General features: G+C 46.3%; 1 protein-coding gene across 1 annotated transcript in view; it reads right to left on the bottom strand.

Moving 5' to 3' along the window:
- Window positions 1-24,130, bottom strand: part of PCCA (propionyl-CoA carboxylase subunit alpha) — a 263,459-nt gene that overhangs the window by 83,801 nt on the left and 155,528 nt on the right. Inside the window, exon 19 of the mRNA XM_049778616.1 lies at window positions 11,020-11,122. Coding sequence (XP_049634573.1) covers window positions 11,020-11,122 — 103 coding nt within the window. The remainder of the gene's footprint in view (window positions 1-11,019; window positions 11,123-24,130) is intronic.

Below are 24,130 nucleotides of genomic sequence, written 5' to 3'. Positions count from 1 at the left end.
CCTGTAGCTAATGAAAGCTACTAGCAAGAAGACAGAGGTTACAGACAACAAGTCTTACTGAAGAGAAATAAAAAAAGAATGCCCATCACTATGGAAAAGTATGGCAGATGTATAAACTGTAGCACATGGGTCCTATCTGGCGTCATTACTTAAATTGCTACTTTTCCTCAGCCATCTATTCTCCTGCTCTAGCAAAGTAGAATAAATGGTAATTTTACCTGCCAAATTTGGCACCAAAAAGGACAAGCAACTTCATTAGCGGAGCCATGCTTTCAATATGATTTTTTCCCTCTCTCCACCCAGTGCCAAAGTGGAAAACAATTCCAATCAAGAAATGGGAACAAAATTACTTCCTCTTGTTGAAGTTGTATATGCTTGAATGAGCAAATGAGAGAGACAGAATGGGAGCAAGAATATCCCCCAATCCGTCGGGATATTCTTCTGTGTGTGCTGCGGCTTAGTTCCAAGTTGCTACGGTACCCTCAGCCCACCAAGTGAGAAAGGACGCCTGCCATTCTTGGTGTGTGTGTAGGGGGGGCTTAGTGTAGGTGCTGGGAGCCCCAAGGCCAATGGATGTGGGGCCCTAAAGATAGTAGAGCAGGTAAGGCCTTTGCCTAGCATACAGCTGACCTAGATTCAATCCCTGATTGAATCTGGTTCCCCCAGCACGTTCAGCAGCGATGCCTGAGTGCAGAGCCAGGAGTCAGTCCTCTGTGTGGCCCCAAACCAAAACCAGAAAAGTCAGTGGACAAGACTAAGCTTTGACTTACAGCAGGGGTCTCAAACCCAATTTACCTGGGGGCCGCAGGAGGCAAAGTCGGGGTGAGGCAGGGCCGCATAAGGGATTTCGCTTACTGAATATTCACAATAAAAAATCGCATTAGTAAGAAAAGAAAATCACAAAAAATCGCATTAAACATTTGCATACCCCGAACGGAACTGCTCGGGGTATGCGAATGTTTAATGCGATTTTTTTCTTACTAATGCGATTTTATTGCGATTATTCGGTAAGCAAATAGTCGCGAATACTGCGATATTTGAAGGCCGGCCGTGGGCCACAAAATGTTGTATGAAGGGCCACAAACGGCCTGTGGGCCGCGAGTTTGAGACCCCTGACTTAAGAGGGAAATCTCGGTTCCAGGACCATGAAGGCAGCACAGTCGGGAGAGGAGATAAACCGGTTCACTTCTCCTTCTTTAATTATTGATTCATGAAGCAAATAGTCACGTACCAAGTCCCACCCAATCTCACTTCCACTGGTTCTCACATTTCTCTTTTTTAAAACTTTGATTGATTGATCGAGATTGGTTTTGGGGCCACACTCAGTGGTGCTCAGGGGTTACTCCTGGCTCTGCACTCAAAAATCACCCATGGTCAGGCAGGGGGACCATATAGGATGCCAGGAATCAAACTGTGTCCCTCCTGGGTCAGCCGCAGACAGTGCAAACACCCTACCATTGAACTATCTCTCCAGCCCCTGGTTCTCACACTTCTAATTAGCTTTTAGTAGCTGGCAATGTAACAAGCCTTCCAGATTTTGCTACAACATGACCAGGAAAAACTACCAAGCAAGGGACTCCTCAGTTCTTCAAGCTGAACCTGCATCCTTTGCAGTAAGAGCTATGGCGAAACCACTTCTCAAAAACTATCTCAGGGATTACAGAACCGAAGCACAGTCACTGAGTAAATCTAGCGGCCTTCTGGGGTCACTCAGACGCTTGCCACAGAAGACTGACTGCCTGAACCCAGCACCTTGCTTCAACTCCAGCGGACGTGTTGGCTCTGCTTCCGTACCATACGCAAACATGGAGCGCCCATTCACCATGGTCCTGGGGAACGAGATGCTGCCACAGCCAGGTCACCCATCAGCATGCTCTCGCTGCACCAATATAGCTGCGATCAAATGTCCCCACCACTGCTGAATCTCCAGTTACCCAAAATGGCTTATGCTGAACCTTAATGTTTCTGCAGAAACATAATGGCAAGCCTGTTCTCCAGTTTCCTGTCCCAGAAAAGAAACAGCAACTCTGAAGAGAAGCTCTAAACTCTGGCGCCATCCAGATGAGAAATGTCCCTTGGCTTCGCCCAGCCATCTCACTTTCTTGTTATTCATTCACAGAAAAAAAAAAAAAAAATGAGTCCAGATGCCATAAATGAATGCAAGGGCAAATGCTTGGCATTATTTCTTGGAGGTGAGCCATACTTGGCAATGCTCAAAGATTCACCCCCAGCAGTGTTTGGGAGGAGGCGCCTGTATGTACACCAGAAATCAAACCTGGGACTTCCACATGCAAAGCTTGTGTTCAGGAGCCAGAGCAGCGGTGCAAGTGGTAGGGCATCTACCTTGCACGTGCTAACCTAGGACAGACTGTGGTTCAATCCCCCAATATCCCATATGGTTCCCCAAGCCAGGACTGATTTCTGAGCGCAGTCAGGAGTAACCCCTGGGCGTCACCGGGTGTGGCCCAAAGACCAAAAAAAAGACAAAGCTTGTGTTCAGTCCTTTGAGCTATCTCCCCAGCACAATAAATGAGCTTATAAATTATTTTCTTTAAAATTTGGACTACATCTGACAGTGCTCAGGGTTTACTCCTGGCTCTGTGCTCAGGGATCACTCCTAAAGTGCTTGGGGGACCAGATGGGGTGCTGGGGAATCAAACTTGGGTTGATCATGTGAAAGGCAAGCACCCTGACCAACAGTGAAATCCTGGAGCAACCCTACAGTGGGACTGTGACTGACTACATGCTGTGGACAACACATCTGAGAAGTTATAGTCACCTCCACAGCTCACAAAATGGCGCAGCCAAGAAGAGCCTGTCAGATTCCAGTTCATAGCAATGTGAGGCAAACAGCAGAGCTTCCTTTAAGGACGGTGTCATGGCACCAATTGGGCCAACAACTCCGTGATATCTGAAGGCTTAAGCAGCTGCTCCTGGTACCCAGGGTGAATGAAGAAGGCTCTGATCTCTGGGACCCCCACAAGAACCTGACGCTCAGCCGCGCTGGAACAAACCACCAGCAGGAGATGATGGAAGAACTGCAGGCTTGCCAGGTTCTGGAAGGCTAAGAGAGTTGGGGACCATGCCAGCGTGGACCCCTCTGCCTTGGAGGAGACTTCCGGGAGATGACTGGACTCAGAGAAACACCTCTCCAGGAAATTCGGCTGTGGCCTCAAATACAGTTTCAGGGTTATCTAAATCTGAGACCAATAAGGATTCAGTGAGTCATTAACACAGTTAATGTTTTATTGCTAAAATAATATTTTGTTTGTTTGTTTTTAGGTCACACCCAGTGCTGCTCAGGAATTACTACTGGCTTTGCACTCAGGGATCATTCCTGGCAATGCACAAGGGACCTGTGAGATGTTGGGGATCAAACTCTGATTGGCCTCGTGCAAGGCAAGCACCTCCCCTGCTGATCCCGCCCAAAGCTTCCAATCTGTTCTCATTCAGGGGGGGAAGCACAGCTTGTGAGGTATGAACTACCCTGGGTCCTCCCTCGACAGAGGCTAAAAGCCTCTGTCTCAGGGAATATCAGAGCTCATTTCCCACCATATTTGCTGTCCCGGTCTTACTTTCATCCTTCAGCTGGATTTGTACAAAGACCCCTGGGGACTCTGAGCCTCACTGATGCCCAGGAAGGGAACGCAGAAGCTGGAATGAGGCCTCGTTCCTACCTATTCCCCAACAAGCAATGCCAGGGCTCAAAAGTGACTCCAATCTACTGACCCGGGGTCTACTGGTTTTCCTTAGCCTGGCATTTCCAGGAACTGATGCTAACACAGGTCCTGAGAGCTTTGGAGCCCTCTGAACCTTGGGCACTAAGGGAGACAGCAGGCCTTCATAGGTCCTAAGAAGCATTTTCAAGCCGAAGCTCTGCTACCATCCCCTGGACCACCTCCTCTGGCCCACAATGCACCCCAGAGCACCATGGCTGATGGGGATGGAGCATGAGTACAAAGGGGAGCTGGAAGGAGACTGACCAGCACCCAAATACCTCTGGGAATGGACTTCTCTGTCTTTCTCTGTCTCTCTCTCTGTCTCTGTGTCTGTCTGTCTGTCTGTCTCTCTCTCCCTCTCCCCCTGTTGGCTCTGCTTGCACACATGAGCAAGTCTGTGGAAGGCTGCAAGGTCTGGAAAGGGGCCCACCACCTTACCCCATGCTGTCTTACACACAGCAGGGGAGATAAAATTCATCAAAGTTGCATTTGAGATCTGCCTACTTCTGACAAGGTTTTAGAGGATTTGCAAGAAAGTTTTCAACAAAGAGACCATGTAAGACCGACCTTAAGACAGACCTGTTCAATATCCCTCTTATAGAACACACATCCATGGGGCCAGAGCAATAGCACAGTGGTAGGGCGTTGCCTTGCATGCAACCAGCCCAGGTTCTATCCTCAGCAACCCATATGATCCCTCAGGGCTGCCAAAAGTGATTTTTGGTGCTGTGTCAGGAGTACCCCCTCAGTTTCTGGTCCAAAAACCAAAATAAATAAATAAATAAACAAATTAATTAATTAATTAAAAAATAAAAGAACACGTATCCATTTCTCTCTTCCTTAGGGTTGGGACAATGAGTACACAAGATGCTCAGGGGCCATTCCTAGCTGTGCTCATAAGTGACCTCCGAAAGGTCATAGTGCCAGGAATTAGAACCATGTTTCAGAGGATGCAAGCATGGGCTACTTAACCCCAGTGCTACCTCTGTGGTCACCATACCTTTTTTTTAAACACATACACATAAACACACACGCATACTCACATACTCATAGGCTCATTGACTCACAACATGCTCAAACACTCTCCCACATTCACAGACATACTAGTCACACAAACACTTGCACACTTTCAAACACACTCTCGGTCACTCATACTCTCCCACACATTCACAACCCCTCCCCACACTCACCCTGACTCCCACATATAACCACAAGTGGAGGGCTGGAGACAGAAGCAGCCGGAGTAGGCCAGGCTGTGGTCGGGCCTCTGCAGGGACAGGCCTGAGGCGTCCTCAGGGGAAAATTCTTAGTGGCTGTTCCAAGGAACGACTGCTCAGTTGGAAGACCACTGGGTGGCCTTTCCTTTTAAGCCCCACAGGATGGCCAGGGGGAGCCTCTCTTTACAGGCCATTTTATGTATGCTGGAGAAAACAAATGTTTTCCTTCTTCTCACCCAACTATGGTCACAGCGGCCTGAGGAAATGCTAGCACAGCCCCTATGGAGAGAAGAGGCTCAGCTGTGCTCCTGTGAGGGGGGAACCGATCCCAACCCTCAGATCACAAGTTCTGGAAACCAACTCCCACTTCATCCGCGAACCCGAGTCACTGGCTTTCAGATTTTAGGCTCAAAGAGGAATTCCACAAGTGTAGGCCATACTGAGGAGAGAGGTCACCCCTCTGACAAACAAAATATGCAAACGCACAGCTGCTCCCAGGGTCCCACCGAGATCTGTTCCCCAGATCTGTGACGGCCCCCCTACCCCCATCGCAGGTCTTAGGGAAGCAGGCTATGTTTTCTCAATCCTCACAGTTGTATAAACAGAAGGTCCCCTCAGTGAGGGGAAACCAACACCACAAAGCGGTTCACACACTGAGAGAATCCGAAACCCTGCTGCCCCCCCAACCCTGTCTTTGAAGCGAGGTTTGAAGGGAGGTGTTTCTGGTTAGGGGTGAATGAGATGGGACTTGGGCGGCCGCAGTGGGCAACCTGGCCCGGGAAGAGCTGATGAGATCCATCTGAGGGGCCCCGGCCACGGCTCGCACATTTCAAAGGGCAGTCGGGCCCGGCTGGTGCGGGGACATCAAATGACGCACATCGAGTCCACATACACCCCCCCCCCCCAGACAATGTTGTTTTTGGGAACTACAAAGAGCTGGGCTGGGGAGGCCGAGCTTGGACAGCATTTCCTTGCACCCAGCACCCCTTACTAGGCACAACCGAAACTGCTTTCTGGGCCTCCAACTCTGACTTTCTAGGGGACTTTCTGCAAAGCCATGCAACATTTAACTAACTGAAATCAAAATAAATGAAACAGGAGATGCCTCAGTACTGAAAATGTTCTACATATTCATTGAGCGGAAGCGGAATTAAAAAAATGAATGAAATAGTAAGTCACCATTCCAGTAAGTGCTGCTTCTTCTGACACAGAAAACCAGAATCCTGGGTGAAACATGTTAAGGAGTTAAGAAAAGGCAGCGGAAAGAGCTCAGAACTCTTGGGCTTGACTACAACACCCCATTGCTGTCATTACCAGGGCGAGGAAGCGGGAGAAGGGAAGTTTCCAGAATCTAGGCTATTGTCCTCCCCGAATTAAGTGACTTTCCCATAATTCCCTCCCACCAAAGCTTTTTGAAATTCCTGGAACTGGTGATTCTGAAGGTCTATCATTGGTGGAGCGAATCCAAATCTTTCCTTAAAACAACAACAACAAAATGCTAATAGATGGAACAGCAAGAGACAAGTTCCCTCAGTAGAGGAAACCCAATACTTCCATTTGTTTTGAGAGGATTTCAGAGAGCTAAAACACCACCTGCAAGGCTGTTAAATGAAGAGTTTCGTCCCACTGCAGAGGGAAGGACTGGTCCATGCAGAACCAGGTCTCTGCTCTGCCCTTGGCTCACCCAGCAGTCACAGGGTTTGTTGAGCATAATAGTATTCACCACAAAATGGGTGTCAGGAATCAGTGATACAAGATATTATAGCACAGTGAGGAGGGCTCTTCCCTTGCAGGTGCCTGACCCAGGTTTGATCCCATCACTCCGTTAGATCCCAGAGTCCGCCAAGAGTAATCCCTGGGCACAGAGCCAAAACCAATAAACAAAAGGTGGACCCCAAAGATGAAGAGAGTTCCCCTCTCTCAAACATACAAATATAAAACTCAGTAAAACACAAAATGGAATCGTCCTGAGAAGTTTTCTTATCACAGGAAAATCCTGAAGGCTCGCTTCCCAACCACCCTGCCCTAGACTAGGAAAATTCTAGGCATTATCATGAGGGTTGAGAGAATGGAATTCAGCACCAAGATAGTAGTTCAGGAGCCAGAGCAATAGCACAACAGTAGGGCATTTGCTTTGCACATGGGCAGCTCAAAACGAACCCAGCTTTGATCCCTGGCATCCCATATAGTCCCCAGAGCCTGGCAGGAGTGATTTCTGAGCACAGAGCCAGAAATAACCCCTGAGCACCACCCCGTGTGGCCCCCCTCCAAAAAAAAAAAAAAGGTTGTAGTACAGAGGCGATTCCAACAAAGAGAATAAAGTCCTGGAAACCAGGCCACACCATTATCTTTACTCTCTGAGAAAATAAAGGTCTTTTCATTAACGAGGTTAAACAAAACAGGCATCTCTTTCTTTGATGACGAGCCTGAATTTATTCTCAAATACTGCTTTGGAAAGGTACACCGGAGAATTTAAATAAATAAAAATAAACAGAACTAACTGGTCCCAGTTTTAAAGCATTAGGAACAAAAACATACGTTTAATTCACTGGGATACCAAAGACACCACTGAGCGGGGTCGAGTGGAAAAAAATCCAATGCTAAATGCCCAAGACTATTTAAAATAAAGTTAAATGAAGACTGAGAGGTGGGGAGGAGAGAAAGAGAGAAAAGAAAAATGTCTGTGACAGAGACAGGGAAACTGGGGACACTTTTGATGGGAAATGAGCGCTAGTGAAGGGAAGGTTGTTGGAAACTCAATCATAAACAATGTTGTCGCTGAAAAATAAAAATAAAATGTGACAAACTAGCAGATGTGGGTTCTGTAGCTTTCTTGGGGACTCAGGACAAGATGGCAAGAAGCAAGGAGGTCAGGCTGGTCTGAAATCCCACTTCAGACAGGTGTGGTGAAGGACTGGCATAATCGCTGCAGCTGTCTGCCCACTGCCCACCCACCCTGGCACCTGTGCCTGGCAGCCCAGTTCACTGAGGGGGTCCACTGGTCCCCACCACCAGGGCCCTGTCAGCTGCTGACTCAGGTTCCTGAGCAGAAACCCTTAGGAGTACATAAGAGTCTTCATTGTAAGTGATGCCCAGCTATTAACCCAAAACTAAGGCATCCCCCCACCTTCCTCTTTCCCCTAAACCTCTTCCTTTGATATGTAAAAGCGCACCTGGATCACTCTTCCCTGCCCCATCCCTGGTGGATTTTGTTTTGGGAGAAAAAGAAAGAGCATCTTAGCTTGGCATGCTCAGAGATACCAAGACTCAAGAAGCAGACTGACTCCATGACTCTCTTCTGACTGGCTTGGTTTATTAATCCTTCACTGCTACTCAGCTTCTTCAGACCCGTGTGACTGGAGTTAGAAACATGGCATGTGGGGTGATCTCACAAATAGTGGGGATTTATTTTATAGTTTGTAAGGTAATACTTTATTCAGGGGCACACCTAGTAGTGCTTGGGACTTATTCCCCATGAATAATCAGTGCTAGAGATCAAACCCCAGCCTTCTGCCTGTAACGCAAGTGCCTTTTATCCCACTGCACACTGACCACTCTCTCCTCTTTACCTATTTTCTACTTTCCCTCCTTTCCCATCCCTCCTCCCTCTCCTCTCCCCTCACTCTGGCCCCTTGGATTGAGGTTCAAGGCTGAGAACCAGATTCTGGAGCTCAGCACCCAACTGGTCACCAGACCATGTGTGAAAGGACACACTTGGGTCCTGCAAGGGACTTTTCTTTTCTTCTGCTTTTGAAGCCACAACAGGTAGTGATCAGGACTTAGTCCTGGCTCTGTATTCAGGGATCACTCTTAGCAGGGCTCGGGGGACCCTATGTGATGTCAGGGATCGAACTCTGGTCAGCTGCTTGCAAGGCAAATGCTTTGCATGCTGCCAACCTGGTTTTGATCCCTGGCATTCCTGACAGTTCCCAGAATCCTACCAGGAAGGATTCCTGAGTGCAGAGCTAGGAGTAGCCCTAAGCATTACCGGGTGTGGCTCCAAAATTTAAAAAATATCTATAAAGCAACATTCCGGACCTAATTATTTTTAATTGGGAAACAGGGTAGAAGGGGAGATAGGCTAGTTTACATACAGGATTGCAAATTTTCTGTTTATTTGTTTCTTTGTTTGATTGGGGGCCACAACTACTGGTGCTCAGGATTTACTCTTGGCTCTGCACTCAAAAATCACTCTTAGCTGGCTCAAGAGACCATATATGATGCCAAGGATCAAACCCGGGTTGGACATTTGGAAGGCAATCACCTTCCCCATTGAACTATGGCTCCCATCCTGAGTTCCAGAATTTTAGAAGTTCTCACGAGCCAGTCAGTCAAAGATCTGCATCCTTGCCATGCTTGTTTGGGGCCAGCCCCCCCAATTCTTTAACCCCTCCATTATTGGCTTTCTACCGCCTCCTTATCAAGACCAGCATAGCCAGAATTAGCATAAACACCACATTCTTTTATGTGAAAGGGTCCTGTGCTCTGAGAACTCAGCACCATCCTGCTAATCAGATGCTGCTTGACAGTGCCCTGGATGAGAGGGACCAAATACACTGACTCATGTCAATGCCAGGCACTGAAGAAGCTCCTCTCTCCTCCCATTGCCCCACAGGGCCTCACACATGCTCGTCCATCTCCTGCATGCCAACCCTGTGCTCTATACTCCCAATGCTGACAGGCCTCAGCCTTGAGGCTGTACCAACATGTGCTTGACCAACAATGCACAATGGCCTTTCTCTACCACCTCCATAAAACAGGGACAGAGAAGGAGCCACTTCTGTGCAGAAGATGTGTAGAAGGAAGGTTTTCCTAAACATGTAGGTTTTCCTTTGCAACAAGGCCAGGGTGAGCCATTTTGCCCTATTTGGTCTTTACCACGCTGGTCTGTTATTAAAAAAAAAAACTAGCCACGTCATGCAAATCAACACTGGAAGGTTTTCTCTAAGGAGTGTGGTAATCACTTGTACGGGAACAGGGATGTGGCACAAACAGCAGGGTGTATGCCTTTTGGATATGAGAGCCTGGTTGGTTGGATCCCTGCCATTGCATGGTCCCCTCTGTGAATGAAGCCTCAGGCTCCAAAACCAGGACCTGGAGAGATGTGGGTCTGGAAGTAACTATCAATGCAGAAAATAATCTGCACAGTTGAAAGGGGGCAAGAATGGGTTCAGGAATTCCAATTCACAAGCCTTCTGGTCTTAAGAAGGAAGGTAGCATAGAGGAGGAAGACCAGAGAAAGAATGCTCTGAAACCTGGACTTTTTATTAGCAAGAAACAGACCACATCCTAGGATGGTGAACGAATACTAAGTAGGGAGAGACCCAGTAATCACCAGATCACACCCTGGGGTGGAGAATGAATATTGAGTAGGTAGGGACCCAGTAATCCAACACCAGATCACTCCCTAGGGTAGAGAATGAATACTGAGTAGTGTAGGACCCAGAAATCCTACATCCTCCGAAGTGCTGAGTGCCCCCACTTCCAGCCTGTACAGAACATCCAGGGGTGGCCCTATAACATCTTTCATTAGCATGACTCCAGTGACATGTTTCAGCACCACTCTCCACAAATGTCATAAATGGCATCAAAAGAACCAGTGATTATAATTCCAATACAAGAATGAACTCACACTGCAGGGGCTGATGTGATGGAATAGGGGCAGAGCATTTGCCTGGGTTCGATTCCCAGCACCCCATATAGTCTGGGGACCAGACAGATAGCATGGAGGTAAGGCATTTGCCTTTCATGCAGGAGGTCATCGGTTCAAATCCCGGCGTCCCATATGGTCCCCCGTGTCTGCCAGGAGCAATTTCTGAGCCTGGAGCCAGGAATAACCCCTGAGCACTGCCAGGTGTGACCCAAAAACCACACACACACACACACACACACACACACACACACACACACACACACACACACACACACAAAGAGTAATTCCTCTGGACTGAGTAGAAAGTAAGACCTGGGTACCACTGAATATATCGACCCACCATAGCTTTTTTCCTGTTTTTGGAGGGGGGAGATCCACACCCAACAGGTGCTCAGGGGGTTCCTCCTGGCAAGCTAAGACCATAACTCACAGAGAAGGCTGGGCCACTGTTGGAGGCAATGACAGTGTGGATGGCGTCTTGCAGTTTGACCGAGAGTTCCCACTGGGCCACTTGCGGCTGCAGAATTGGCACTCTGTGGGAGAAGGGAGAGAAGGTGTTAGCCAAGTCGCCTTTCCTCTCTTGGCCACTGACATCAGTGTGGGAAGTGAGTGCCTGGGACATCATCAGTGTGCAGGGTTGATATGAGTGTCAGGGTTGGTGTTTCGGAACATTGTCTAACCTTGAGAAGTACAACAGCAACAAAACAAAAGAGCAAACCCAACCCAAAAGACAGCATCCAAGAGAGAAGTCAAGGGACAAAACAGGAGGTCCTGATTCAGAACCTAGCACCACCAGGAATTTTCTCCTGAGCACTGAGACATGACTTATCCACGAGTACCCATGGGTATGACCCCTTCAAACCAAAACTTCAAATAAAATCAAACCTAACAGGGGCCGCTCAGAGAGCATAGCGACCTTCTTTCCCCTTGAGCTGAGCTCTGCCAGTTCTTCAGGATTTAGCCCCCTAATGCATTACACATTTCTTTCCTGTTCAGAGCCACCATTGTTGAGAGCCACTGAAAGGACATGGGTCTAGGCTTCTCCTTTCTGGAGGTTTAAATGTCCATTGTTGGGCAACAGCACACATGGCTGATGTATAACATTCTCTAAGTCTGATGTATGTCTGCACTCGTGTTGCTGTCAATCCCCACCACTATGGTCACACACACACACACACACACACACACACAGTCATCTCTCAGAGCCAACTTGTGTTTCTTTCCTTTACTATCTGTACGGGGAAGAACAGGCCAAAGTGATGCCAGTCTTAATACTCGAATCTTTCCTTGAAGATGATTAATATAATGTCCAGGAAAATGAGCCGAACAACCACAGTCAAAATATTGGGTAGAGGAGAATGCCTGGAGAAACAGTTCAGCAGGGAGGGTGCTTGTTTGCCTTGCATGCAGCTGACCCAGATTCAATCCCAGGCATCCTGTATGGTCCCCTGAGCATCTCCAGGAGTGATTCCTACAGAGACAGGAGTAAACTCCTGAGTCTAACTGGGTGTTGCCCCCCAAAAAAGCATATTTGGGGGTGTAGGGTGACAATTTGGACCACACCTGACAGTGCGCAAGGAGCTACTTCTGGCTCTCAAGCTCATGATGGCATTCTGGGGACCAGCCTTCAGTGCCAGGGACTGAACTAGGATCAGCCACATGCAAGAAATAAAAAAAGACTTTGAGCCCTACCCCATACCTCAAACTAGCTCTTCAGTCCAGTAAAGTATTTGTAGAGTACAAATGTTTCTCACATTGTTTTGAGTAGCAAAAACTGTAATGCTCACTGAATTAACCTAATTTAATCCTGTTGCTTGTTCTTGGGAAGTAATTCCAGCTAAGCACTAAAAATGCAGTACCTAAATTCTCACTTAAACCAGTTCTGAAAACATACTAATGCAAATCCGTAACCCCCCACACTGAATTTCAATAGGATTCTCTGCATACTCCATTTATAAGAGTCATAGCCACACAAATACACAAAAACAATGATTAAGATTAAATCCCTTCCTGTCACAATCTCTAAGGGAAGATGAATATGTGTGGAAATATCTGGGCTTACCAATTACAAATTTGTCTTCTGAAGGAGAAGAAATGGTTTAAATACTAGAGAACAAAAAACATTAAAAAATACAAATGGAGGAGCCAAAGAGATAGCATGGACGTAGGGCTTTTGCCTTGCACGCAGAAGGACAGTGGTTCAAGTCCTGGCATCCCGAGCCTGCCAGGAGTGATTTCTGAGTGTAGAGCCAGGAGTAGCCCCTGAGCGCTGCTGGGTGTGAACCCAAAACAAAAACATAAAAATAAATTAAAAAAAAATACAAATGGAGGACCCGGAGAGATAGCACAGTGGTGTTTGCCTTGCAAGCAGCCGATCCAGGACCAAAGGAGGTTGATTCGAATCCCGGTGTCCCATATGGTCCCCCGTGCCTGCCAGGAGCTATTTCTGAGCAGACAGACAGCCAGGAGTAACCCCTGAGCACCGCCGGGTGTGGCCCAAAATCCAAAAAAAAAAAAATGGATGGGCCAGAGAGATAGCACGGTGGTAAGGCATTTGCCTTGCATGCGGCCGGCCCAGGAGAAACCCAGGTTCAATTCCAGAATCCCATATGGTCCCCAGAGCCTGCCAGGAGCAATTTCTGAGCACAGAGGCAGGAGTAACCCCTGAGCCCTGCTGGATGTGGCCCAAAATCAAAACAAAACAAAACAAAACCAAATGGATCAAGTGATCTCTTTCAGGGAGGCGTGAGCTCTCTCGATGAACTGTGTCTCCACACGCAGGTCCCCAAAATCTCTACTGTTCCCTGAAAGTTTGACCCTCTCTCGTACCTTGGTTTTTCTATGTCACACGTGGTAAAACTGTAACTTACCTACCTACCATTCAAGCTCCTTAAAAATGGGATCTTGGGGGCTGCCGGAGTGATAGCACAGCAGTAGGGTGTTTGCCTTGCACATGCCCAACCAGGGATGGGCCCAGGTTCGGTCCCTGGAGCCTGCCAGGAGCAATTTCTGTGCACAGAGCAAGGAGTAAGGAGTAGGTAGCCACTGGGCGATGCCAGGTGTGGCCCAAAAAACATGATGATGATGATGATGATGATGAGGATGAGGATAAAGGGATTGTACTGGAGAAATAGTACAGGGGTAGGTAAGGTGCTTGCCCTGAACACAGCCAACCCCAATTCCATCCCAGGACATTCATAGTCCTAGATTATTACCCAGGATATTACCCCAAGTAAAAAAAAAAAAAGAGAAGCAATCCCCAAGCACAGGGCCAAGTGTAGCCCCTGAGAACCACTTGTAGCCACACACACACACACACACACACACACACACACACACACACACACACACACACACATTAAATAAAACAAGCTCCCAATAAGCTCCTGCTCTTGGTGTCCAATTGGGTCTCTGATTATCCTTCGGCTGGGGTCTGGCTGGCTGCATAAGAGCCTGGCTAAGCCAAGCCTTTCAATTACTTCACACATCAAACCATGTCAAGCCAAGCTGAGTCAGGGAACCCGGCACAGCCATTACAAATCTGGGCTCTGGTGAAGTGAAGTCGGCAGAAAAACCCAACTCGGCCATTTCCCGCCAACCGCGCTGTTTGGAGAGCTTCGTTTCCTTGCATTCTGCACATAACTGCGTGTCTTTTAAGATCCCCCACCAGCAAAAACACTACAACTTGCTGCAGGTTCTGAGGACAGTTAGCTTTTGCTTAGCAGGAAAGTGCTTTTTAATCAGGGCATGAACAGTGTGTGAATCTAAAGCTCTTGCTCACTGAATAAAACACAACTCTGAAGACGGGAGCCATAGCATGGCGGGGAGGGCACTTGCTTTGCACACAGCCTACTCGCTTCCAACCCCGGCATCCCATAGGATCCCCCAAAGCCCACCAAGAGTGATTCCTGAGCACAGAGCGAGCACAGAGCACAGAAGTGAGCCTTGGGTGTGACCTCAGATCAAACCAAACCAAACCAAACAAAACAAAACAAAACAAAAAACCACAACTCTCTTCCTCTGGGAGCCAGGCAGTCATTAGCATAGTCAGATGTGGCCCCAAATCCTCCCAAAACAAATTAGTGAAGTCCATTGCTCCTTCTTCTGAAGGGAGGGTCCCTGCTCCATGCCCAGACTCTTGACACTGTCCTGGGTACCATCCCTTGACAGGCGAAGTGCCAGTGAGGAAACAGCTTCTTCCTGGCTCTCTGACTCTCAAAAGGTCCATCTGCCTCTTATACTGTCACCCTAGGAGGCTCCCCCAACTCCGACCCTGGAACCCACTACCCCGGCCTGAGCTTCACCAGCTGCACCCAAGGCTGCAACCAGCCTCTGCTTCCAGAAGAGAAGGGAAATGGCGGGTGACCACTCTTGGCCCCAGCCCAGACCACACTTGGCCTGTGTTTTAACTGGATCCGCCTCAGGGCCAGAAGGAAGGACGCTTCCTCTTGCAAGAGAGAGCCCGAGAGCCCAAGAAAATGCTAGTCTGACTATGGAATTAGCTTCTGATTCGTACACTGCATGTGTCAGTCTGACCAAGATCCTCTCTGGCTTTCCAGAAGCTCCAAGTAGCTTGATGTTGTTATTTGTTTTTGCAATAAAACGAACCGGCTTGGCTGTCAATGTGTCAGTGAATTGTCGATCAGCTCTCCAAGTAGCAATAAACTCCAATTATACATGAAGGGGAGAAGGTAACCAGAGTGATAATGCAGCAGGGAGGGCACCAACCTTGCCCGTGAATGAGATGGGTTCAATTTCCGGCCTCCTATAGGGCTCCCCCAAACTCCAGCTTCCCCAGGAGTGATCCTTGAGTGCAGAGCCAGGAGTCAGCCCTGAGCATCACTGGGTGTGGCTCAAAAAGAAAAATATAAACGAACAAAAATTCAATAAATGAAGGGAGTGAGGCCCACCTGAATGTGATTTCTGTATTTCTGGAAGGCTAGAGACCACAGCAACCATGAATAATTACTGCAGAGTGCTGACATCAGGGCCTCGAACTCACCCACCTTTGGAAGGTAACAATTTCCCAAGGGGGCATTTTAAACTTTGCAGGGAGAGAGGACCACTTTGCATCACGCGTCTAACAGTCTTGAAGAAGCATCTCGATGAACCTGAACCTCTCTCTTTAGACAGAAATACCATGCAGTGGATCACAGAAAGAAATGACACTCAGACCACTGAGAAACACCACATGTGAAGCATAGAGTGTATTGGGGGGCCGACCCCAGCTGCACCGACTGAAGCGTTTGCAGGGACCAAAAGCTTCATGGGCACAACTCAGTCCAGCTTCAAACCCAAAAGACCGTCACCAGCCTGCCCCCCCCAAAAAAGGGGGGGAAGGAATTCACACAAACAGGTGCTCACAAAAGCAAGCCCAATAATAGCGCTCCCCCAGACCTGTCCCCTTTGATTATCATCAACCACCCAGAATGAATCTGTTCAGCGAAACTACATGTTTCTACTTTTTATGGTTAAAAAAAAAAAAAAAAAAAACTGCCAGGGGCGGCTCCCAACACACTGAACTTATGGTGATATTTTCCTCAAAGGACAAGCGAGACTCAAAGGACAGGCCCAGGACGCGGCATGTTTGAAGGCAGATTCTGGACAAACGCGGGAGCTAATTAATGGCATCTTTAGTGATCAAGGATGATGAGTCTCTCAAAACTCCATTATCAGACACTCCCCATTCCTCCCAGCCCACCCCCACCCCCCGAAAGCTGATCTTCTTCCACGGGGTCCTTCCCTCCCGGTGAGGGAGATGGCGGAGTTAAGACAATGGTGGTGTCTAAGAATCATTAAGCAATCCTCCATCATAACTTTCCCTGTGGGTCCCCTGGAAAATGATCAAGAATAATATGCCGCATTCCATGGCCGCGGAGGGGTCAGCCTCTGCATACAAATCTTCGCAGGAAGAAAGGGGCCCGGAGAAAAGTGGCCCATTCATCTACCCCAAGTTCAGAGAGTTTGCAGCACGGTGAAAAGATATGGCACCGAGCTGTATTCAGTGGGGTTACCCAGACCCGGCTACCCAGGACTCCAGACTACAAAGGGGCCCCCCATGGCTCATGAATACGTCGAGGAAATGATCAGAAAAGAGAGCTCCAGAGATGTTTAGACAGATGGCCCACTTAAAATGCCTGAGACAGGCCATAAGCAATTTTAATGAAACTTTAGATCTCGCCCATGAATTGTTTCTTATTTCCTCCAAATTAAAAAAAAAAAAGAAAAGAAAGAAAGGTGGTGGTGGGGAATCTCAGGAAGACAAAAAAATTCAGGGATTTAAAAAAATAAAATAAAAACAACAGCATTTCCTCCACCCCCATTGGGATTGAGAAAGAGGCAGATACACGTTTAATTACTGTAATAAGAGTCATCTAAAATTCCTCTCTGAGCCCTCAGCTATCAAAACGAATATTAAAAAGCATGGAAGGAAGAGATGAAAGGAATTTTAAACAGAAGTCCACTGCCAAACCAAACAAAACTCGAAGCCTTCTTGTGAGAGGACTCACGATGCACCGCAATGAAAGTTCATCACGGTGGAGGAAAAAATAAAAGTGACAATTCTTCGAGAACCTTCCAAGAGTAAGCTCCCACGTCATCATAGGCAAGGTGAAATCCTGCCGGTGTGCAGTTAAAATGTGCCCGTTAACTACCTGAGGGTGTGCAAGGAGAGAGGTGTCCCCCCCACCACGAGCCAGGGCCAGGGTGGTTAGCATGACAAGAGACAAGGCCCTGGTCATGTACACGGAGCAGGACTCAAACTCTGATGGATTTTAATCTTATGCAATATTAATATTATGCAAAACCTGACTTCCTTCTTCCACCAGTCTGGGCTCCTGGGCTCCTTTCAAACCTGGGACCAGGCTAGGCAGGATGGAAAGGCGATGGAGGTGAGCGTCCTCCGTCAGCCCACACTGACTGCAGGGCCACCGGCAACAGAAATGGGGTGACCTGACAAGCGACTTCCTCTTCCAGTGTCCTGTTTTGCCAGCAGGATAGAGGGGACCAGCATCCCTCACATACACACATGTACTGCAAAAGATCAAAGGTTCTAACTCCTTATGCTTCTGCACACAAAGGCTCTGTGACTTAAGTTGTTATCCCTGCTACCATATTTGCAGGCAATGAAGCTCCAATTTCTCTATTTCTTCAACCCTGTCACTGGACCAAAAAATAGTCACACCCTGCTCTGACACAGGAAAATTCTGACGTCAGAGGTGGTATCATTCGGCTTTCCAGAGAATTCCTGCCTTGCCCCAAATTGTTCAACAAGAGATTCAGGTTTACCAGCAAACAAATGTCAAAAACATTTTTATGGGGCCAGAGCAGGCATTTGCCTTGCATGCGGTCAACCTGGGAGGGATCCGGGTTTAATTCCTGGCAACCCATATGGTTCCCCGAACCTGTCAGGATGGATTTCTGAGTGCAGAGCCAGGAGTAACCCCTGAGTACTGCTGGGTGTGGTCCCAAACATTTTTATCAAAGCTTGACAGGGTTTTTTGTTTGTTTGTTTGTTTGTTTTTGAGATGGGTGTCACACCCAGCAGTGCTCAGGGTTTACTCCTGGCTCTCTGCTCAGGGGTGTCACTTCTGGTGTTAGTGCTCAGGGGACTAGATAAGGCTATTGGGAGAGGGAGTGGACTTGGATCAGCTTCATACCAGGCAAGTGCCTCACTACCTGGACTATCTCCCAGACCTTGATGATACATTTTGGAAATTCAATCAAGCTGAATGGCTCATTCCTGAATTCCTGAATGGTTTCACTGTTGAGTACCATTCAGTATATGAACCTTCTAGAACTTTCCATCAACAAGCATCGGGGTTATTTCCTAAGTGAGGTTCTTAGGAAGTAAGTCGCTATACACATTTCTTGTACAGATTTGATTTTTTTTTTTTGATAGCACAGTTGACTTATTTTGTGAGTAAAGTCCAGGAATGAAGATATAAGAGTGAATGTACGTTTCAGCATATAAAAACCACCCCGCTGTTTTCCCAAATGGGAAACATTTTTATACGATGAAACATGCATGAAACAAATTTGAAAGGCTGGGGCTCAAGCTGGGGGTGGCCCCTATGTAAAATAATAAAACATTGCCAGCCCAGAGAGAGCATACAGAGGAAGGCACGCAGCTGGCTCTGCTCTGATCCTCACCACCACCACCCGGAACACAGAGATGGGAGCAATTCCCAAGCACTGCCAGGTGCACCCCCCAAAAAAATAAAAATAAACTCATACTCTCAGCAATTGAGTCTATTCCACATTCTTCCATGGAACTGGATTGAATCTTTTAAGATTTTGTGCTTGTTTGTTGTTATTTTGGGAGGCATGCCTGGTTGTAACCAAAGATTGCCCTAGTGAAAGTCAGGGGACACTAGGAAGTGCCAGAAATTGAACCCAGGCCAACTGTGTGCAACACAAATGCCCTCCTTGCTGTTCTTTTACTCCAGTTTTGGGGCCACACCTACTAGTGCTCAGTGTTTACTCCTGGCTCTACATTCAGAAATCATTTCTGGCAGACTCGGGGACCCGATGGAGGCCATGTGCAATGCCAGGCACAGAGCTAGAATTCAATGTGTGAAAGAAAGGCTAGGACCTGACCCACTGTACTATCTCTTTAGCCTAGCACTGACCTTTTTATTTTATACCAAACTACAAAGAATATTTATTTTCATTTTCTCATTGTTCCCTGAAACACAATTTATACTAGATGGATGCTTTACCTGCAACTTTATGATTTTATTATTTCATAGGTCACTTAACATCTTCTATCCCAAAAAGTATGCCCACTATGATCAGAAATGACTTTATTTCCCTCTTTACTGCACTCCAGGCCTTTTGCGTTTTTTTGTTTGTTTGTTTTTTTAATTCCTATTACATTAGGATCTCTAATACCATGTAGAGTTAAACGCAGGGGTCTTAAACTCAATTTACCTGCGGGCCGCAGGAGGCAAAGTCAGGGTGATCCTTGAGTGCAAAGTCAGTAGTAAGTCTTGAACATTGGGGAGTGTGACCCAAACAACTAAATCAAAACAAAACAAAAAAAGATTCCTCTAGGGCAGGGCCACAAAATGTTGTACGAAGGGCCGTTTGAGGCCCGAGGGCCACGAGTTTGAGACCCCTGAAAAGGGAGAAATACAAGTCTGTCTTGCTTCCAATCTGCAGAAAACACTACTTATTCTCCACTCTTATTCTTTTATTCTATTATCACTCTTATTCTCCTTATTTTTCAACTACTTCTTGCCCCATAACTCCAAGTACTGTTAATCAGGATTCTGATATTACTATACCACTGAGCCTGCTTCTGTTTCCTAGTGGATCTTCTCTTTCTCACATTGGACAATAATATTTCTTTGTTTTTATTTTGGGGCCACACCCAGCAGTGCTTCGAGGTTACTGGATCTGCACTCAGAAATACCTCCTGGCACATTTGAGGGACTATATGGGATGTGGGGAATCGAACCCGAGTCAGTCAGGCAAGTGCCCTACCTACTACCCAGCCCATCTATTTACATCTCAACCCTATCAATTCTTTCTTCAGCTGATGACTAGATGTCAGGTCCCAAGAAAAAGTATGATAATGTACCCTAGAAGTTCTAGGTCTAAAATACCCTCTATCTAAAAAGGGCCAGGGGGACCAGTCCAGTGAGGGCAGAGAAGGGACCACTAGGACAAGGAAAGTTTTGAATGATCACACTCTGGACAAGAACTGGGTGTTGAAAGGAGGGAAAGTGATAAGCATGATACCCCGAAAGGAACACTAATGCAAACCACAGTGTCTAAAAGGAAAAAGGGGGGATGTCTGACACAGAGGCAGGCAGGGTGGTGGTGGGGGAACAGGAGGACAGCAGTGGGGTAAATACCAAATACTTGGACCGAACCCCAAGGGTCAAACCATGCTGGGTAGGCAGGCGGTGAAAAGTACATTAAGCCGGGCAGAATGAATGATGTAAGTCAGAGAGAAATGTCATCCTTTAATGTACGTTTATAGTTCTAAGCTTCTAAACACTATTTCTTTAAATAATTCAAATGTTTGACATTTTTCAAAGTGTAACTATAATAATTTTTAAAATCATATTGCGAACACCTTTAATATTTTGTGCATCTTTATTAACTCTAACAGTGCTCTCAAAACCCATCTTGTAAAGGACATTAATTTTACAAAACGTGTTTCAGAAATGGAAGAAACATCAAAGAACATTCAATTAAGTTTGAAATAAGTTTGCAAAATAAAAATTAACTGTAGTGTATTCAAAGTAACATGGCCAATTATAAAAAAAAACAATATTTCTTACCCATTTCAGACATGTTTATGAATCTAAATTTTTATTTTTAGATTAAATGTATTTATTTATTAAATTTTATTTTTAGGATAAAATTTAAAATTTCGTTCTATGAATTTTATTATGTCTTTTATTTTCACTAGCCTCAAAATACTTCATATTCTCTCTGTGGTTTCCTTTTCAATCCTTTAGTTATAATGAGAAATCAATTTAACTCAAACTTTTTGTGAATTACCCAAATTTCCTTTGTTATTTTGTTTGTTTGTTTGTTTGGGGGCCACAACCAGGGGCAATCCGGAGTTACTTCTTGCTCTGTGCTCAGAAATCGCTATGGGCAGGCATGGGGGACCATATAGGATGTCAGGATAGAACCCGGATCTGTCCTGGGTCGGCCATGTGCTAGGCAAAAATGCCCTATGTGCTACCACTCCAGCACCCCTGTTATTGATTTCTTTTTTTTTTTATTTGTTTTGGTTTTTGGGCCACACCCAGCAATGCTCAGGGGTTACTCCTGGCTATCTGATCAGATATAGCTCCTGGCAGGCACAGGGGACCATATGGGATGCTGGGATTCGAACCAACCACCTTAGGTCCTGGATCAGCTGCTTGCAAGGCAAACGCCGCTGTGCTATCTCTCAGGCACCTGTTATTGATTTCTAATGTAACTCATTCATCATTGGAGAACACATAAAGTATAATTTCACTTTATAAACTATATAAATTTAAAATTATATAAATTTAAAAATTAAGATTAATTTTATGGCCCAGCAGATAAGATGGAGGACTGAAGCAGTGGCACAAGCGGTAAGGCGTTTGCCTTGCACGTGCTAGACCTAGGACGGATCGTGGTTCCATCCCCTGATGTCTCATGAGGTTCCCCAAGCCAGGAGCGATTTCTGCACAGAGCCAGGAATAACCCCTGAGCGTCACCAGATGTGCCCCAACCCCCCCCCAAAAAAGAAGATGGTAGATGGGGGGAGGAGTCTTTAACCTGAAAAATCACATGAGCACTTGAGAAGGAGTATATTCTGCTGTTCTTCAATGGACTATCCTCCAACTAACATCCATGTGATTTGTGCTGCTTTTCGAACCTTCTTCCTCTAACCTGTGTCACAGCAGACTTTACTAAACACAGGTTATTATAGTCTCTGTCTCTTGAGGCCAGAGTGACAGTGCGCAAGGGGCCTGTCTCGCTGGAGCCAAACCAGAACCAATTCCCAACATCTCATATGGTCCCCGAGTCCCCCAGGAGTGAGCCCAGAAGAAAAAAAAAAGAGCCAGGAATAAGTCCTGAACACCACTGGGTGCGGCCCTACAAACAAAATAAAGATATTTTTGAATTAAGGAGCTGGAGTGGGCATTCGTCTTGCCCGTGGCTAACCTGGGTTCGATCCCCAACATCCCATATGGTCCCCTGAGCCTGCTAGGAGTGATCCCTGAGTGCAGAACCAAGCGTAACCGCCAGGTGTGGCCCTCAAGCAAACAAATAATATAAATAAGATAATAAATAAATAAATAAATAAATAAATAAATAAATAATAAAATAAAAACTAAGTCTCCATCTATTCATTGCTCATGTGCCCAATTCTTTCAATTGTCTAACTTTTGCTTTATTTACCTGGAACTGTGTTCTGGGGACTGTGCTACATTTATTTATAATTGTTCTCATTTTTCTTTTTTTTTTTCTTTTTTCTTTAATTTTTATTGTGACCAAAGTGCATTACAAATCTTTCACTGCATCATTTATGGTACATAGTGACAATGAATGAGGGGCATTCCCACCACCAGTGCTGTCCTCCCTCTGCCCCTGTTTCCAGTATGCATCCCATATCTCCCTCCTCTACCCCCCAGTATGCTAGTGCAACTGGCCTCCACTTTACAGCTTGTTGTAGATTGAGCATCTATTCCACCGTCATCGGAGATAAAAAGAATAAGAAAAAGGGGAGAGAAAAATTTGGTGACAACTACCAAAAAAAGAAAGAAGAGGAAGAGAAAAAAAAAAGAAAAGAAAAATGGAAGAAAAAAGAAAAAAAATGGACCCGGCAAATAAAAATAAAATTTTTCTCATCAAGACTACTTTTCCTAATATTATTCTGTTGATACTACAGACATAATATCCCGCTTTTCACGTATTGGTTTCAATATTCAACACAGAGTCTATTATGGAAAGAATGCAGATTAAATCTATTATATCTCTTTGGTGTCTTCCTGGGGTGCTAGCAATTGAACCTTGGGCCCCACACACGCAAGGCAAGTGCTCTGCCATGAGTCCGTCCCAGGTCCCAATCTGGTTTTTTCATCCATCCTGCCAATATCTATTAATTAGTGTGCTTAAACCATTAACATTGACTATAATGACTCATCGGGCAGGGTTTGCATCTGTCATTCTGCTTTTTTGCTTTCCTACTTGTCGTGTCGCTTTTGTTCCCGTATTCTTCCGTTGCTGACACATTTTGTTTAATTAAATGTAATTTGTCTAGTGTACCATTTTAATCCCTTTATGCTTCGCTATTTTTAAAGCTTTATTTTTAGTGGTTACCTTGGGTATTACAAATAGTTGAGAGAAATGCTACCTTAATTCAACCGTATGCAGAAATGTCTCCTCATATGGCTTTATTACCTCCACCATCATTTTTTCTCATATTTGCATACAGAGCACAGCTGTATATACCGTTGCCTCTCAACTTTGATTTGTAATTGCTTTAATAGGCAGTTATATTTTAAACAGGAAATAAAGATAGCACAAAGTAAAAATAGTAGTGCTTATTTTTTGGGGGGAAGGGAGGGAACCCACACCCAGTGGTGCTCAGGACTTAGTCCTGCTCTTGTGCTCAGTACTGAGCCCTGGCAGGGCTCAGGGGACCATATAGGATACCGGGGACTGGACCCAGGTAAGCCCTGTGCAAGGCAAGCACCCTACTCGTTGTGCAATTTTTTTATTGCTCTGGTACCAATAGTCAGACTTTTTTGTTTGTTTTTGGGCCACACCCGGTGGTGCTCAGGGGTTACTCCTGGCTGTCTGCTCAGAAATAGCTCCTGGCAGGCACGGGGGACCATATGGGACACCGGGATTCGAACCAACCTCCTTTGGTCCTGGATTGGCTTGCAAGGCAAACGCCGCTGTGCTCTCTCTCTGGGCCCAATAGTCAGACTTTTATATTTACTAATATAATAGTCTTCTTTGGGGAGGGGGGCATATTCCAGCAGTGTTCAGGACTTATTCCTGGCTCTATGCTCAAGTTTCACTCTTAGTGGTGCTCA

Source organism: Suncus etruscus, chromosome 8 (assembly GCF_024139225.1).
Source record: "Suncus etruscus isolate mSunEtr1 chromosome 8, mSunEtr1.pri.cur, whole genome shotgun sequence".
NCBI classification, from domain to species: domain Eukaryota; kingdom Metazoa; phylum Chordata; class Mammalia; order Eulipotyphla; family Soricidae; genus Suncus; species Suncus etruscus.
Note: the sequence above shows the minus strand (reverse complement) of the source record. Positions and strands in the feature narration are given on the sequence as shown.